Source organism: Scleropages formosus, chromosome 6 (assembly GCF_900964775.1).
Source record: "Scleropages formosus chromosome 6, fSclFor1.1, whole genome shotgun sequence".
Lineage (NCBI taxonomy): Eukaryota > Metazoa > Chordata > Actinopteri > Osteoglossiformes > Osteoglossidae > Scleropages > Scleropages formosus.
The window spans coordinates 29,355,571-29,373,834 of NC_041811.1; the positions used below are offsets into that span (position 1 = coordinate 29,355,571).

At 44.3% G+C, this 18,264-nt stretch overlaps 1 protein-coding gene across 1 annotated transcript in view; it reads left to right on the forward strand.

Moving 5' to 3' along the window:
* Positions 1–282: 282 nt before the first annotated feature.
* LOC108933975 (5-hydroxytryptamine receptor 4) overlaps positions 283–18,264 on the forward strand; it is a 28,585-nt gene continuing 10,603 nt past the window's right edge. The window contains exons 1-5 of the mRNA XM_018751434.2: positions 283–339; positions 902–1,048; positions 3,166–3,366; positions 6,488–6,641; positions 6,768–7,330. Coding sequence (XP_018606950.1) covers positions 311–339; positions 902–1,048; positions 3,166–3,366; positions 6,488–6,641; positions 6,768–7,330 — 1,094 coding nt within the window. The 5' untranslated portion in view covers positions 283–310. The remainder of the gene's footprint in view (positions 340–901; positions 1,049–3,165; positions 3,367–6,487; positions 6,642–6,767; positions 7,331–18,264) is intronic.

Below are 18,264 nucleotides of genomic sequence, written 5' to 3' on the forward strand. Positions count from 1 at the left end.
AGTTGCCAGGTTAGGCTCCGGTTCCCCGCGACCCCGTAGGGGACAAGCGGTTCAGAAAATGTGTGTGTGTGTTCTGTGGCTTAAGTGCCATCCCACATTTGACAAAAATCTCAGGACATGTTCATGATACCGCCAATGTCTTCAATACAGTGGTCCAAAGTACCTTAAAGCAGTTTTATTAGCTTTGCAATACACGTTTTCCCACAACTGCAGTATTCATCATGACCAGCACAGTCTCTGTTTCCACAGTGGGACCGTGGCGTCCCGTGTGGAGGAACCCTGCTGAAAACCCCCATGCAGGTGACCAGCGATGGCCACTCAGTTGGACCCAACAGAGAAGTATGAAGCTGTGAATGGAATGCATGTTTTCATTATTATTATTATTATTAATAATAATAATAATAATAATAATAACCAGTTCTCCTGAAACATATCTCTGAACTGTGGGAGGAAAACAGGAGCATTTAGGGAAAATCTACCTGAATACTGAGAGAACATACAATTTCTACACAGGCTGCACCAGTACCTGTGAGGCACCAGCGCTACTTACTGTGCCACCATACCCTACAACAACAGTAGTGTTATATATAAGCAGTATCAAACATGTGGGTCTTAAGCCTGGATTTAAAGGTGTCCAGAGTAGTTCTGATGGGCTTCATTTGAATTAGATTTCCTCTGTCTTTAAACGATAGGGCAGAAATTTTGCATGTTTGCTTAAAAATGGTGAAACTTTCCGCCTCAGCAATGCATTATTTATTGCAGCGTATTAAATTAATGGTAATTAGGGGTTCGTTTTCCAAGAGTTCACCTTACAAGCAGATTTTATAGCAAAAGTTTTGTTTGCGATGTAACAATTTTATTAACTGATTTCATTAATTGCTCGTGTTACACATGTTTACAGGCCATTCAATGGAGAGGTGAGCGCTGAACACGCACTTGATCCTGTGGAGAAGGTTGTTCTTGCAGTCTTCCTGACCACAATCATCATCCTGACGGTCCTCGGCAACCTGCTGGTTATGGTAGCACTTTGCAAGGACAGACAGTTGAGGTAAGGTCATTTCCTATTGTGTGCAGAACACCTTCTGTAATGCTCATAGCTCTTCCAGCACTGAGATTACTGTCATGATAGGACGAAACCCTACACTCTAATTTGTGCTCGCTCAATTCTTACTTGTTTATTTAAATAAAGAGGAGGTTCGTCAGTCAATCATGCTGATGTCTGTTGGAATATTTGACTCAAAGGACATTCAATACATGCAACAAAAAATGTGCTGGCAGAGAAATTAAGTGCTTATATGTAGATAATGCTTTAGTGGAGGCATTTCTACTGTCACATGTGTACTTCCTGTTAGGCCTGGTTAACCTCCAGGTCACTGGGGACAATTACTGTAGTAGGGTATTTCAGTACTCTACTGATGAACACGTACTTTTTTTAACCTGTATTTTTCTCAACCTGTATTAACATGAGCTTGGACCCTATTAGTTTCCTGTTGCCATGGTGATTTGTACGGTTCTCAACCCCACACCTGCATACGTGCCTCAGTAATGTCTCCGCATGCTATGTGTGAGCTTGGTTATGAATCTGCACTTTCAGCTTTGCTGATCAAGTCCAAAAGGAATGTTTGCCTCTTAGTAAAGTCCTTTGTCTCAGATGAAGAACCTCTCACAGCAGCAATAAATTATGGGTTAGCAATGTCAGCGCCACCATGGAGAGGGGAATGAGAGAGAACATTTACTTGCTCCTACTTAACGAAGAAGTTTACCGAAAAGAATTTTTAAAATGGTCATTCTGATAAAATGCAAAATTTCTCATAAAATTTAATTTATTAATTTTTACTCTGGAAGACTCTGGAAGTAAATCTATGGATGACTCACTCAGAATACAATTGGTTATCCATCTCTTATTTTGTTACATGTCTCAGAAAAAAAAAATTTTGTTGATGTCTTTTAGTTTAGCCACTGATATCATTTTAAAGACCCATGAAATAGTTATACTGTATATACCTTGTTTCATTGATATATATACACACACACACACACACACACATTTTCAGAACCGCTTGTCCCATACGGGGTCACGGGGAACCGGAGCCTACCCGGTAACACAGGGCGTAAGGCCGGAGGGGGAGGGGACACACCCAGGACGGGACGCCAGTCCGTCGCAAGGCACCCCAAGCGGGACTCGAACCCCAGACCCACCGGAAAGCAGGACCGTGGTCCAACCTACTGCGCCACCGCACCCCCTTATATATATAAAAATATTTTGGCACTTTGTGCAAAATATTTTTTATCTGCTCGAAAAATTTTCTCCAGAAATGTCCAAGAAGGTTTCATTCAACTTCATCAGTCATCAATTCTGAAAGGCCTAACAGGATCCCTGTCCTAGATTATGGGATATTTCCGCAATATCTTTACTGGCACAGCAGTTTCATTTCCTTTGGACATGGCTTCAGTACCATATAATTGGGCAGAAGGGTAAAACAAGTTATATCAATATCTACTCTGGTTCTAAATATAGAAAAGTATAGAAAATATATAGAAAAATATAGCAAAAGAGTTATACTGTATGATGATCATGAAATAGAGTGCTGAGAAGAGGGGTGATGTTATTTCCATCTTTATAGCTGTGGTCACCCATGTTCCCTGCCTCACTTACATCCCACTACTTAATGGATCAGGCCACAAAAAGCTTCCCAATGAATAAATATTTATGACCAGCTAAAAGCCCTTTCTGGCTGCACCAGGAACTCTATTGCAGGCCTCCTTAACGGAGAGAATGAGCTGTTTCCCCAAATCCACAGCCTCTCTGCCAGATTACCAGGGCAAGAGCAGTGCTCAGGTGGTCAAGGAGGATGGTCACTTGGGATAGGTGGTTGAGTTCCTGCTTTTCGTCTTTCTCTCAGCCGTGATACGGTTTCTCATTTTGTCCGTGGCGGATAAGTAGGACAGGCCGAAAAGGTGGAATAACGTTTTTTACACCCAAAAGTGAAAAGAAGTTTCGCTGCTAGTGCAAAAGATGTGGAGTTTTACTACATAGTGCTCTTCATGTAGAACATGTCCTGTGTGAAATGCTCAACTAGCTGTGATGCTACAGTATCTCCTTCATCAGGAGACCCATTGCCTTACCCTGTTGCCACATGAAAATGACTCGCTGTCTTTCACTAGGAAGAAGAAGACCAACTACTTCATAGTGTCTCTGGCATTCGCTGACCTCCTGGTGGCACTGGTAGTAATGCCTTTTGCGGCTATTGAGCTGACCACAGGTAGCTGGAGGTATGGAGAGACCTCCTGCCTGGTTCGTACCTCGCTGGATGTCTTGTTGACCACAGCCTCCATCCTGCACCTGTGCTGCATTGCCCTGGACAGGTGAGAACACCACACAGAGGCAAAGGCTCTTTTGCAATTACATTCCCTCACATGCTGCGCACTCACCTACACACTTTGCCCCTCTTTCTCACACGCACCTTGTCTCTCACGTGTGTGCTCAGTCCACCGCGACTAACACTCATATTTGCAATGCTGATAATATTGAGTGTTTTTCATAGCCCTGCAGTAGAAATAATAGTTGGGCAATTTTTGTGAGGCATAATTAACTGGTTTTGTGATAAACTGTAATTGATACCGTTAACCGCTTTTACCATTTTTCGAACAACTCAGTATTGTGCAGTGCTTTGTAGCTAAATACCAAATTGCTTCATTTCGAAGACTGAAGGATGCACTAATGTTAGAGTTAGACTAACTTTACTGATAGAGATACTTTTGTGTTCCCTCTGGATCGCTATGGCAACCACCCAGTAGGAAAAACACCAGTAGCCAAGAACATCCACCACTACATAAATATAGAAAGAGAAAGGAATACAGAATTATGAACACAGTAGGACTCAGTTATCAGAGTAGTGTATTTCAGATGTCATAATGTATTTTTGGCTGTTATAAATAATGTGTTCTGTTCATGGATCCTAGAGAAATACAGACAGGGCATGTCTCCTGGTCTCCTTCCTTCCTTCCTTGTGAATCGGAAAGAACTGTTTCCCTTTTGAGGAGATTTTTAACAGTCTTCCCAAAAATGGCTTTTGAGTTTAGGTTTATCTTCTCAGTTGAATTTCTTGGGTACTTTTTAAATTTGATCTTCTGAAGAGCCAAGATTGACTCTTGGAGCCAAGCACAAGGGAAGCTTATTATAGTCATAGCTTTTCACAAATATTCTGTATTTGCTGTGAAATGAATGAGTCTAAATGCCTATAAAGCAGGTTTAAGTACACATGACAGTACTAACAACCTGCAGCTATATTTAGCTGGGAAACAGGGGTTTACGGAATGCCTTGGGGCATTAAGCATGTTTTACTTAGTGATTAGAACCAAGCTTTAGTGCCTTTCAAAAGCTGTCTCTGTTTATCTTTTTTTTGTTGAGGTTCTGAGACTGATATAATAAAATGCTAATGTGTTTGTTTTTGCTGGACTCATTAAATATATGGTATTTCAAGGCTGGCAAACAGTTGTTTGTTACATAATGCCACTTCTGGACGCTCGCCTTGCTGTGATTGCACATCATCCAGCAATGGTGCTGTCGCTAGAATAACACCACGAGGCTGTTATTCTGGGTTGCCTCACTGCACTACTGCCGTGTTAGTGCCTATGGACATTACCCCCCGAGGACTCATTCATCATATGGAGTGGGGGAGCCTCTGGTCCATAATTCACCCCATCATTCACCTCTGGCCTCTCTGAATTTTCGCCCTTGGCTAGACGAGCGCATACAAAGAACCAAACTCGGATGTAAAAAAACATGCCTGCTAGTGTTGATCGGTGCCGCTGCTTGTTCCAGGGAGCTATGTCATTTGACCCTTCTCGTGTTTTGCACTTTTGGAAACATCCCCACCTCTCCATGTACGAGTTCACTGTTTACGGCAGGGCTGGCACAAAGCATTCACAGAGCATGCTGTGCCATGCTTCTGGAAAGTGAGAGCAGGAGCAAGAGAGAGAGCCAAATGTCCATCCTAAAATGAAAGGGTGAGTTTGGAGTTGCAAAGTAGTAATAGAGGTGCAGCAGGCTTGGCTGCGTCCTGCTCCCTGGCGGGTCTGGGGTTCGAGTCCTACTTGGGGTGCCTTGTGACGGACTGGCATCCTGTCCTGGGTGTGTCCCCTCCCCCTCCAGCGTTATGCCCTGTGTTGTTGGCTTTGGCTCTGGCTTGCCATGTCCCTGCTTGGGACAAGCAGCTTGAGCCAGTGTGTGTGAGAGCAGTAATAGAGCAGCGGAACTAATGACGGAAAGGCTGCTGATGAAGGACTCAGATGAGGCTTTGCCGTTGTACCCTGGAGTACCGTGCTTAAAGGCAGCAGGTAGTGTAATGGTTAGTGCTGCCTCATTGTACTTAAAGACCCTGTTTCAAATCCCACCTCTTGCCGTGGTACCCTTGAGCAAGGTATTTACCCTAAATTACTCCAGTGAAAAATCTGATATAAATCAAATCTTTTGTCATGTGTACGTAGTACAGAGTTCATCTCACAATGAAATTCTTGCTTGTGTGTTTCCCGCAGACTGTAAAATTTCAAAGTACAAACTAGGCCATAAATACACAGACAGTAAATACAACAGACAGACAGCAGTAAGACAATATATCGAGAAGCACACATCCGGTCAAGTCTTTCCGTGCAGCTGTCAGTGCGCTGGCTGTTGAGTAACTGCATGGCTTTGGGTAGATGCTGTTCCTCAGTCTTGGGGTGCAAGTGCTAAATGGATAAATAATAATTAATTAGTAATAAGTAATAATAATGAGCTTTCCATTACATATTGCCTTGGAGAAAATTGTCAAGCTAAATGATTTTTTAAAATAAAAATAGCCACTTGTAAAAATAGTGATAATAGAATCTGTTTTGGATACAAGTGTCTGTTAAATAGCAGTACAACTCTAACTTCCTTAGTTTTTGCTTGGCCCGTGACGAACGAGCCGTGCAGCTCCGTGATGAGTGGTCCATGTGACTGTATACCTGGCTCCATATACCCGTCTCTCCTTTATTACTTGAGGAGCTTGTTCCTATATTTAACTTTTCTGCATGAGAGAGCTTTAACATGACTGTTCCCACAGATGTGTGGTTTCAAGCAGAAGATGTAAGTTTTTTCTCTTAATGATGGAAATTTTTAATCTCAGAAGAAAAGGATGCAAAAAACTGCTATGCCTCCTTCTCAGTACCTTGTCCATTTCACCCCTTCAGATGGACGACGGTCCTCTCCTGTCTCAGTCGCCCCGTATCAGTTTTGCTGCTTGAATAGTTTTTTGGCCATTATTTTTTGAGAGTTTAGCTTGACCACTCTTTCCATAAGTTATTGTACATTTTTCTGAAGCTGGCTGTACATTTTCTGTTTTTTTTTTTCTTAATATCCTGTTGACGATGTTGTGCTGCTGTGATTTGTAAGAAGCCACCTGTGTAAAATATATACTGTAGTTTTCAGATTGATTGAGTCACCGTGTTTGTCTTATAATGACAGGTACTATGCAATTTGCTGTCAGCCATTAGTGTACAGGAATAAGATGACGCCCATAAGAGTGGCTCTAATGCTGGGTGGCTGCTGGGTCATCCCCTCCTTCATCTCCTTTCTTCCCATAATGCAAAGCTGGAACACCATTGGCATCGAGGACATTGTAAGTATCGTCATGAAGCCTTAAACCCTGTCTGACACTTACTAGCTAGACCTGATGCCTCTAGGTCTTTGTGCCAGTGTGATGTGCATGTGTGTGCGCTCCCACCTCTGCTCTGTCCCCACGCAGATCGAGGAACGGAGGCGGAGCAGTGCCACTAATGAGACGTTCTGCATCTTCCTGGTGAATGGCCCATACGCCCTGGTCTGTTCTGCTGTGGCCTTCTATGTCCCTCTAGCCCTAATGGTGCTTGCGTACCGTCGCATCTACGTGACCGCCATGGAGCATGCCCGGCAGATAGGCACACTGCACCGAGCAGGCTCCGCCCCCGAGCACCAGGCTGGGCCCGACCACCAGGGCTCCAGTCGCATCAAAGTGGAGGCCAAGGCAGCCAAGACACTGGCCATTATCATGGGCTGCTTCTGTCTCTGTTGGGCACCCTTCTTCCTCACCAATGTGGTGGACCCATTCATACGTTACAGTGTGCCCTGGCAGGTGTGGACAGCCTGGCTTTGGCTGGGCTACATCAACTCGGGCCTCAACCCCTTTCTGTATGCCTTTCTAAACCGTGCCTTCCGCCGTGCTTTCTTAGTCATCTTGTGCTGCGGGGACGAACGCTACGTACGCCAGGGCAGCTTTGGCCCCACACGGCCCTACACAGCCTCCTTCAATGGGACCTCCATCGCTCTCAGGTAAGGTCCACACACCTTCACTCCATTTCTGTTTTTTTCTGTACTTGATTTAAGATGGTTAGACTTGGTCAACAAAAAAATGTAAAAAATGAATATAGTAAAACCTTGAAAGTTGGCAAAGTTTACAAACTTAGGGTGCGAGTGGGTTAGAAATGCTGAAATGCCTCTTAGTCTTACTGCTGTCTGTCTCGGCACCTGCCCTCAATTCATTGTCTCAAATCACACTTATCGAACTTTGATGTTGGTTGCCAGAAAGTAAACGTGCGAAAAATGGGTCGAATAGGGCGAAAAAGGGGTGATTTAGGATGTTCGGTCAACATTTGGTCAGTTTGAACGCTAATTTTCTTGAACCCCGATCGAGCGTGACCCCGGCTTTTTCCGCGATGGCATTTTATGGACCCTAACGATTATGTTTTAATGGGGTTTCACTGTAGTTCGCTCAAGCTTTCTCTAAATATATTGATAGATTTACAACAAAGGTTGAGAGAATGGGTCGAAATCACAACTAAAGTCGAAGGACTGTTTGCTGATGGGTTTATGGGCTGAACGTTTTCTCTTATAATCCCCAATAGAAGTCCAACCACAAGTCTTCTGTTTCTCACTCAGATCCATTACATGAAAGTGTGTGTCCTTAAAGCACATTAGCTGCCTCTGATGTACTGTTGATTTTTCTCTGAAGCCACTATAACACCATGGTGTTGCATGTATGGTTAGACTTTTCTCCAAGGCAACATGTAATGGACTATGGTTTTCCGTGTTATGATGAAAGTAGGAAAGAGTGTTTGCTGAACATCAGACACAAATGTTCACCTCATTTTTTCTGGTGAGTGGAAAAGTTTTCCTTTGGCCAGCATCCCTGATGCCTGAGCCACCTGAGCTACCTGGCTCAACTACAGTAGCTTAGCTGGCTCAGTCTCTGCAGTGTCAGAAACCTGCCTGGCGAGCAGCTGTTTAGCCTCTAAACGCTCAAGTGCAGAATCAATGCGTTCAGCATCATGTGCACTTTGAGAGGAAGAAACAGAAGAAGAAAACGAAAATGAAAAATCTCAGATCCGCAACAGAAGAGCTAGGATTCCTACCGTTTTCAGGCAAAATATATGAAATTCATTTATTTTGGCTGAAGTGTATGTTTTAGAAATGATTTGAAATTTTGTGTTTGTGTGGGCCAAAAAACAGTAAATGTAACTGATCTTACTGACCTTTCTTTTTGTTTTCTTCACCGTGTTTTCCATTAGATGTTAGTAATAGATATGAACATTTGAGAAAGGAAGCGCTTTCTATTTTGAAGTTGCAGAGGCACAATTTCCACAGTCTGCATTGGATATAATGAAGGAAAATGTGTGTTCTTCCCCCACTGATTTTTTACAAAGAAATACTCGGCTCTTGTTGCTGAGCACACAATTGTGAGGATATTCATGTTAACAGAAGTCAATATCCACAATATATTAACCTTTATATCATTTCCAGATTAATTAAGATTCTGCTTGAACAGGAAACGGTGGCTTCCGAACTGTTTCTCTAGGATTTCATTTCCACTATAGTTCTAAAAAAAGACAAACATTGCATTGTGGGAAAATGAGAGTGGTGCAGTTGCAAGAACAGCAAGTGAAGCTAAGAGAAAGGGATTATCCTGGAATGTCTTGGAGTTTGTTTGTCCATATCGAGTTTAGTCCAGGACAGCGGTCAGGTGAGAGTGCATGGTCATGATGATCGCAAGCCTTTGGGTAACACAAACAGGCATATCCACACTGTACACTGGGTCCTTATCTCAAACACAAAAGACCAGAGGTTTGTTTGTAACTCGATTTGTTCATAAGTAGTGAAAGCTAGCATACACATGTTCCTACATTTATTCACAAGTTATGTTCTCTGTAAGATGTGGGCCAGCAGGTGGTGTAGTGGTTAGAGCTGTCTCCGGTTGGCACTGTGGTTCCACCTTAGAATCCCATCCTCTGCTGTAGTACCCCTTAGTACAGTATTTACCCTAAATTGCTCCAGTAAAAATTACCCACTTGGATAAATGGGTATATCGTTTTAAGCGGCTTCACATTTTATTTTGCTCTGGAGAAAAGCGTCACCCGATGAATGCATGTAATGTAAATGTAAATGCATTCAGTTTTCGTCAGCTGCTCATCTTCAAAGTCAAAGTGTCAAAGTGGCTTTATTGTCAGTTCAACCATATGCAGCTGGTACAGTTCACAGTGAAATGAAACAATGTTCCTCCAGGACCATGGTGCTACACAGAAACAACTCAGAGCTACCTACACAATAAGCAATATACATATAAACAATAAATACATATTTAATTACATATATGCATACTAATAAAGGGGGGTGCGGTGACACAGTGGGTTGACCGGGTCCTGCTCTGTGGTGGGTCTGGGGTTTGAGTCCTGCTTGAGGTGCCTTGCGATGGACTGGCGTCCCATCCTGGGTGTGTCCCCTCCCCCTCCAGCCTTACGCCCTGTGTTGCCGGGTTAGGCTCCAGCTCCCCGCAACCCCGAATGGGACAAGCAGTTCTGACAGACATACTAATAAATATACACAATAAATGCTGTAAATGTAAACATACTAGTTAGGTTTTAGCAGCAATTTAAGAAAAAAGCGTGCAAGAAATTGGCAAAGGAGTGTAATGGTGTTTAGTTGAGTATGGGTGTGTGTGCGTGCATCTATGTACTGTATGTGTGGGTTGGTGTCAGTCCAGCCCGGCTATTGAGGAGTCTGATGGGTTGGGGGAAGAAACCGTTATGCAGTCTGGCCGTGAGGTCCGAAGGCTTCGGTACCTTTTGCCAGTCGGAAGGAGGGTGAAGAGTTTGTGTGAGGGGTGTGTGGGGTCATCCGCAATGCTGGTGACTTTGCGGATGCAGCGTGCGAGGTAAATGTCTGTGATGGAGGGGAGAGAGACCCCGATGATATTCGCAACTCTTGAAAATATCTTGAAAATATGCAACAAAATACAATTAAAATAAAAAAAGCAAAAGAGAAAAAATGTCCACCTTTCAAAATGTGTTACTCCAACACGAGGACCTAGTATATATGGTTTTGTGTAACCCTTCATATTCTAAAGGAAGGCTTTATAAATACTGCTGAATGTGTGCCCCATACTTTCTTCTCATGATTCAGAAGAAATTATAACCCGCAAACCAACATAACATCCTTCTATTTTCATGTTACGTGTAGCCACAGAAGGATGGAGAAGGATTTGTATTTTGTATTGTGAAGTGTCCCTTAAGCATGTTTTTGCTTTTTTCTCACTGTTATGGTTATTCTGGTTTTCTTTGGCCTTTCAAATTTGCACTGTTTTCGAGTATTTATTGTGGGACTGCATATGGGACTATACATGTCGTCCTTTTTTGGAGAATGTGTTTATTTCATATCTGGTGACGCTGCATCTATATTTACCCCTTGGTTCGCTGCTGCTGAAACTGTCATGGGCGTAATGCAAGAAGCGCAAACAATATTAGCGACACTATAAGGTCTGTATATTTGAAAGTATCCAAGACACAAAACAGACACTCCTTTTTCCGCTCTTAATCTGATTACCTAAACTAGAACAGACACTGATGCTGAGTCAGTCCAGATAGTCCTGTAAGAAAAAAAAATTACAACATGGGGTTTTTAAGTGATGGAAGAGTACAACACGGGATACAGCTCAACAATTCCCTGTATAAAAAAGAAAGGAAAGTGAAACGGCATTCGTTGTCACCGATCATAGTGGTCCTCATTGATCTCCAGGAGAATATGGTCCACCCCCCCACCTCCGGCATGGTCTGCAGGTCCTCATCTCAATTTACTCATCTCAATCTTTATATAAATTAGCAATAACTCTCCGAACGGAACACCGGTTGAAGGCACTTCCCGTCCGTGTGGAACGCCACATAAGTATATACCTGTCCGGAAGACGTCTTCGATGAAATAGGCAACACTTCTGTTAGGACACATCGCAGCCTTTATGTTCTAACTCAGAAAAAGGAAACGGTTTGTTGCATCGATCTTGAACTTAAAGCAATGGCACAGTGGGTGTAGCAGTGCTCTTTTAGTAAGCAAACATTCTTATTCAGCAGAACTTCCACTGTGTTACACTTTGCTCATTCGTAAGGGGCAAATATTTACCGAAGCCCTTCAAACGAAGTGCTTCATACCTCCTGAACACGTACTGTATAAGATAGCTCTTTTGTTTTTTTAACCAGCAGGCATCCTGGTGCTCTGCTTAAGCGTCTGTAAAGGAAAAGCCAATAAACTACAGGGATGGGGCGGTTTGCTTTTGTGGGCTGCTTCCTTGTCTGTCTACCCTTCCCTTTACCGTCTATTCGAACCCAGTACGCTCCTTGGATCCTCTTGCGTCTTGCACCTGAAACATCTCTGCTGAACTCCTGAGTTGGGGTGCATTAGGCAGATGTTGCCACAATACAGATGTTGGTTTATATCCATCCACTGCTGATGTGCAAAGTCGTTGAGAGCCTGCTTGTGTATTTGAGGTCTATTTCCTCTTGCTGCTGTGTGCTCTGGGTAAGAGCCTAGCTGAGCGGTACACGTCTGCGTGATGTTGGCACATCCATCTGTGCACAGCTTGTGGGGTCCAGCCTGGGCTGGCTCACGACTATCTGAGAGCACACGGTGTTCATGGACGCTGCCCTCAGTGACCAACCTGCTGTGCCAGAAGACCCGGGGCTAATGAGACAGCTGGGAATGTGCGACAGGCCCTTTCCATGCAAATGAGCCCCACCATTGATAGCTGTGTGTCTAAGTGCTCGCCTTTTGCCTGTTAATGAATAACAAATACATGCCAGTGTGTCTTTGTGTGACAGCTGGCACATTATCTACCCCACACTGAGCAAAAACACACCATCGGTGGTGTGTGTCCACAGTCAGGTCCCACATGCCTCCATGGCCATAAATTCTGATACAGCCTGATTGTGAATGGAATGCCGCCTCTATGTCATGCGAATCAAAACTGTCTTTGTGCAAAACAAGGAAATTAACGTTGCCCGAAGGTAAAGGGCCAGACCTTTATGGAGCTGTATTGCTGTTGTGTTCCCTTTTCCCTCATCTGTATGTGCTGCTGACAGAATGTTCTTGCCACTCCTTTCAGATGGTCTGATGGTTGTTATTAGATTTGGGTTTTGCTTTCATATGGGAGTGCACACGTATGTGTTTACATCTCTGTATATTCCCCTTCCAGTTATGTGATATGAGTGAATAGCTGGTATGCAGGTTGATGTAATTCTTATTATCATTGCTCTCTATGGAGCATCGGTCCTGCAGTCATATTCATGGTCAGGAGAGACATAGAAGTGGCCGATTTAGACATGGCATAGATGCAGAGGTGCAAGGAAGGATTCCATTGAATGCCTTAGGACAGCTGCCCTACCAGCATTTCATGGATAATTCCAAAGAGACAACCGAGGCACCATTCTAGAATGTTTTAACCCAGCTTCCATAATAATATCAGCTCTACAACTCACTGCCCTCAGTATCCTCATCATATTTTTAACAACGATGGAAGACTTCTCACCTATGACCTTGTGATATATACAGTAGAATGATGAAATATCTGAATATCTACGCAGGGCTCGCTGGGGTTTCAGCACATTCCAATGATGAACTCCCGGGGAATGCTGTGCTTCACATGAGCTTGTACCATCACACACCTGGCGATCAAATGGAGGTTATACTTGTTGTTTCACCACAGTTTGGGTTCAACCAAACAACATTTCGAACTAAAGCTGCTATTCATTGCAGAACAAAGTAGGGATTGAAAACTAGGCTGAGTAATCTCTGGGAGAGGCACAGACTGCAAGGACTCAAAGCCAGTCCTGGTGCAGCCAGCATTAAGGCCAATGGACACGGGGAGGTTTTTGACACGTGGTGCTGCTCAATATAGAGTGGGTTAAACCTCAACCTCAGCTGTACCTTCCTCTCATGACTCTTTCTCTTACTTTTGCTTCAGCCAGACATCTCCAGCATCAGTGGGCTTCTCTTTTCATTGCACTGGGAGGTAAGGCTACAGAGGTTCTTCCATCTCCCAGAACCCCTTAGTCTCTCCCTGTAGGGCCATCCATTTTCCTTAATTCCACTTCAATATCCCCACCCCACTTCATAAACCTCACATGCTGACCTATATTTGCGCGTGGCTGCCCTCAAAGTGCTGCTTCCTGAAGCATGCGTGGAATGTGACCAAAGTTGACAAGCTCTACACAAAGGTCAGGGTGGCTAAGACTGCTGTATCTAACCCCTTACTTCTCCAAAGCCCTCATTGGCCTTATTCTCACCCCACTGGCACCCTACCACCTTTCTACACAAGCAGGGGGATTGGGATTTATGAAACCTGAGTGAAAAAGAAAAACATCTATCTTTAGATAAATCTGTTGATTTTCAACCAATGTATGACAGAAACGTTGCAGGTCTGGTTCTCTAAATGTCTTTTTGGTATGACTGTCTCTCTGCACTTATCCAAATGCCCATATGTCCACATACCAGCTGTCACGCGAAACACAGGGAGCCGGGACGGCTGGACCCAAGTGCAGCATCATTCGTCCGGAGTCGAGGGATGAGGCAAGTTCTCGGTGTCGGGGGCAGAGAAAGGGTCGGTCGACTGGCGGTCAGGGTCAGGGCGAAGATCCAAGAGCGAGGTTGGGGGACTTAGCGAAGGGTCGGTCGAGCGGCGAACAGGACAGGAACGAGGATCCGTGGATGTGGTCAGGAAACGAAGCGAAGAGTCAAAAACCGGAGGACGTGAACTGAGAGTTAGCAATGCTTGTGAACAAAGTGTCATGAGGAAGGGCGGTTGTCCTTGACGAGATTTCGCAAAGGTATGGGAGCTGCGGAGCGTCTTTTAAAGGGTAGGGAGTTAGTCAGGTGCTGGACCGGAGTCAGGTGCTATCGACTGAGTTGTGGGTGTGGACGTGACACCAGCTAGGTCATCTGAGTGGCTAGTCTCGTTTATTCATAAAATAGAGAGCTCATGTCTTCGTACCCGCAGTGCACAGTGACAGCCCAGAGTCTTGGAAACAGAAGACAGGTTCTATGAACAGCCAGAGGACTTCAGTGGTTTGATGAATATTATGAAGGAACACACATTCTTCTCAGAGTGGTTCCTTACCATGTTTCCCATCTAAGCTTACTGTACTGTGTCAGAGGAAAATTTCCTACTGAAAATGTAGTGTGGAAAGTGGTTTAAACTTGCCTACTGTCTGAAACCGCTTGTCCCCAGTGGGGTCGCGGTGAACCAGCGCCTAACCCGACAGCACAGGGCTGGAGGGGGAGAGGACACACCCAGGATGGGACACCACTGTTCGCAAGGCACCCCAAGCAGCACTTGAACCCCAGACCTGCCAGGGAGCAGGACGTGGCCAAACCTGCAGCACCACCGTGCCCCCGTGCCCCAGAGTGTTTAAACACCAGGCTGGAAAATCAGTATAGTGAGCTTTCTCAATTAATTTCATACCATTGCCCGAAATTATACTGACATTTATAGACAGAGCAAAAGAGTAAGTAAATGCCTCTCAGTATATAGATCATCTCGCCTTTTCAAAAAACTCCTTCTCTGCAAGTGCTGATCACTATGGCTACAGTTACTGAGAGATAGTTGTAGCAGGTAAGCTGTTGACATTTGAGAACTTTAAAGCCTGCTCCTCATCTAAGGGGGATGTTACCAATTTTGGTCAAAACTAAGACTAGGCAACTCTCTGGCACCGTAAATCCCCCCTCACAGGTTAAGCCGCAGCCCCTTTACGGGTTACGGGCATCAGAACATCAGACGCATTAATATGCTTCTGAAAACACACTTAATTTTTTTGTCATCTTCACTGCGGTCTGCAGATTCTGTTCTGAAATCTTTAGAAAATCAAACATTCCATTTGGGTAGGATTTATTTTTTAGTTTTTCCAAAATTGCTTTCTGAGACTCCGTTGTTAATAATTCCTGGTCCAACCTCTTCACACGTCTGTGTTATAAATCAGGGTCTTCACATGAGTTCACATTAGACGTAGTGAGCGGTCTGCACTGAAACAGGAGGTCAGCATCGTGGCTGCTCTGGGTCTCAGAGGGAGAACCATCAGTAGATAGTAGATACACACCACACCGTCAAAGCCTCCTTCAGGTGTAATGGACAACTGCTTTAATAGGGAAAGGGCACACCTGCAAAGTGGGAAGCCAGCAGAGGGGGACATCCAAGAACGGGACACGCAAGGAAAATGGGACACCAGGAGAAGGTGACAGCAGCATGGAGGACACCAGCACAGCGAGAGACTGACAGTGGGGGACACTAGTAGAGTGGGATCTCAAACGAGGGGCACGCCATAAATCCACTGGAGACCAGATTATCTGGTGGCCTCCAGATAATCTGGAGCTCAGTGTGAAGATTTGTGCTTTTGGATTAATTCCACCAGTAGTCCTGTCTTAGTGGAACGATCCAGGAGTCTCATGCAGGCGACAGAAGACTGCCAACACCGCCAGCCTCACCCTGCTGTTTATTATACTCCTGATGCTGGGGGGCCCTTTATGTTCCAAGAAATGTTTGCTGAAAATGTTCAAAAGGCACTTTATTCCTGGGTATGTGTGAATGAATCATCGGCATTCAGCAGGAAAACAAATGGCAGAGAAAGAGTGTGATAAAATGAAAGACGAGTTTGTGAAGAAGTGTTTCTGATGCGGTAATTGGGGGTCCAGAAGCAGGTTTCAATGTGTCGGGGGAGACAGAGGCAGCAGCGAGGCGAGAGTCCGTCCACCGCTTTCTTTCCCGCAGCTGCAAATGAAGACTGCCCTTCTGTGGCCTTCTCTAGTGCTATTATAATACTTTCAACGGACCTGCCATTGTTCACTTGTCATTTCGAAGGCTTAACAGACCAAGAGGAAACACTTATAGTTGCATAGTTACATCAAAGGCCATCATGGTACAAAATTCATGCCTCAAGCGAACAGCTCACACTGTTTCAGTTATTGCGCTACGCACTGTGGTAATAACTTCACGAAGGTCCTTGCATGGCTTCTGAACACGCTGCGGCTTTGCACGTGTTTCGAGACTTACCTCACCGGCTGCTTCTCGGGCTTCTGAAATGTCAGGTAATGTCTGTCAGATGGTATCTTCAGAAATCCTGCACCGAGGCTTTTCTGCTCGCTGTTCCTGAGGAGACCAGGCTTGAATTAAGTGAGAGCGGTGGCAAATAATGGCAACCAGATGGCCTCATCCACGGAGACAAGTGAAAACGTTCAAACGATGATGCCATGCTCCAGACCTGCGTGTTAGCGCTGTTCTGTATTTACAGTCGGAACTGAGATTGTTTCTTCTCTTTTCTTGCCGGAGTAGCCCGTACTCTGGCCCAGACACGCACGTTTGCACTGTCACACTGTCGGGATGTATTGCTGTCCCACAAAAGTCTTGTAGCTGTAAACTGTGAACTGGACTAAACTTACGTGTTCGTACCAAGTACAGCAAAATTAAAAGTGGCTTGATTCCAGTATGTCCCACCAGGGGCCACAATATCCATACATTATTTCAGTGGTAGGCAATCAAAGACATGGTTTTTAAGTATGTTGGCAAAATGTAAGGTGTCTGTACAGGTTTATGTCACTGAAAAGCTATGGTGAACAGAGCAATCTGACTTTACAAACCATGGAGTACCTACCTACCCAACTTATTGTACCCTTTGCTGGTTCATAATACTGCCTTCTTAGCATAAGGCCAAAATCCTTAACTCTCAAGGGCTCACACCTTGACGTCTAGGTGAAAAAATTGAGTTTTCTGCCTTTTTCCAGTATGATAGATAGATAGATAGATAGATAGATAGATAGATAGATAGATAGAGAATACAAAAAGGAGAGAGTAGACAATACATCTTGGGTATTTCATCACAGGGAGCGACACAATATTTCATTACAAAGGGGAAGAGGTCAAAGGGATAATGAGCACGAGGTTCATTCTTTATGAAACTGGCTTTATAGTTATACAAAGAAAACAGACTTCTCTTCCTAAATACCTCTCGAATATCTCTGTTCCTATAGCGGAAATGTGTTATGAAATTTTTGGAATATCACTGCATACCGTGACTTTCTTCTAGTTCATAAACAGAGGAACTCAGCTGATATTATCTAAAAGGTTCTCAATGAAGTCGATGACCGTGTGAAAATCCAGAGCTTCAAGCCTGTTCACCTCAGGGTTGTTTATGTAATGAAGTCACCACTGTCTGTATATTATACTGAGTCTATTTAAACTCTGCACACTTTGCTGTTAACTTTACCTCCGCAGTCATGTGGTTGGACCTTGGCCAGTTTCAGTTTACCTACATTAAGGCATCTTCTTGGACTCATGGCACCCCACCAGTTTTTTGGCATGCCCATCAAAACAACTCTCAAACTCTCATAGCTGATAAGTTATAGAGGTGGTTTCGGAGGTAATTGCTACTAAAACTTAAGGAAATTTGCTTTGACTGTATTGCTTCAGAAGTCAAAATCCAGTCAGACATGTGAATGTGTTTTGAATGTCAACTTTGAAGATTGCACTGTTGCTGGAAGAGATGTCAAGAAATTGAAGTATAATCATATATAATGACAAAAAAAGCATGTGATGAGGTGGAGAAGAGGTGGGATTAAACCCCTGGTGGTGTTTCCAATTGGCTGGAGTTTGCAGCGTGTGTTTGACTGCTACTGCAGAGGTTAATGCCATTGAGGAGGCTTGGAGCAGGCCGCATCAATGAAGAATTGTAGCACAATACTGGACAAGAAAGCTGTTGGACCTAGGTGACCTTCACACTTCCTGGAGATGGCCTGGTGAGATGTACAGGCGTTCCCCGATTTACGATGGTTTGACTTACGATTTTTTTGATTTTACGATGGTGAGCTGGCGGTAGACATTGTGTAGAAACCGTACTTCGAATTTTGAATTTTTCCCGGGCAAGCGATATGTGCAGCGATAGTCTCTCGCAATGCTGGGCAGC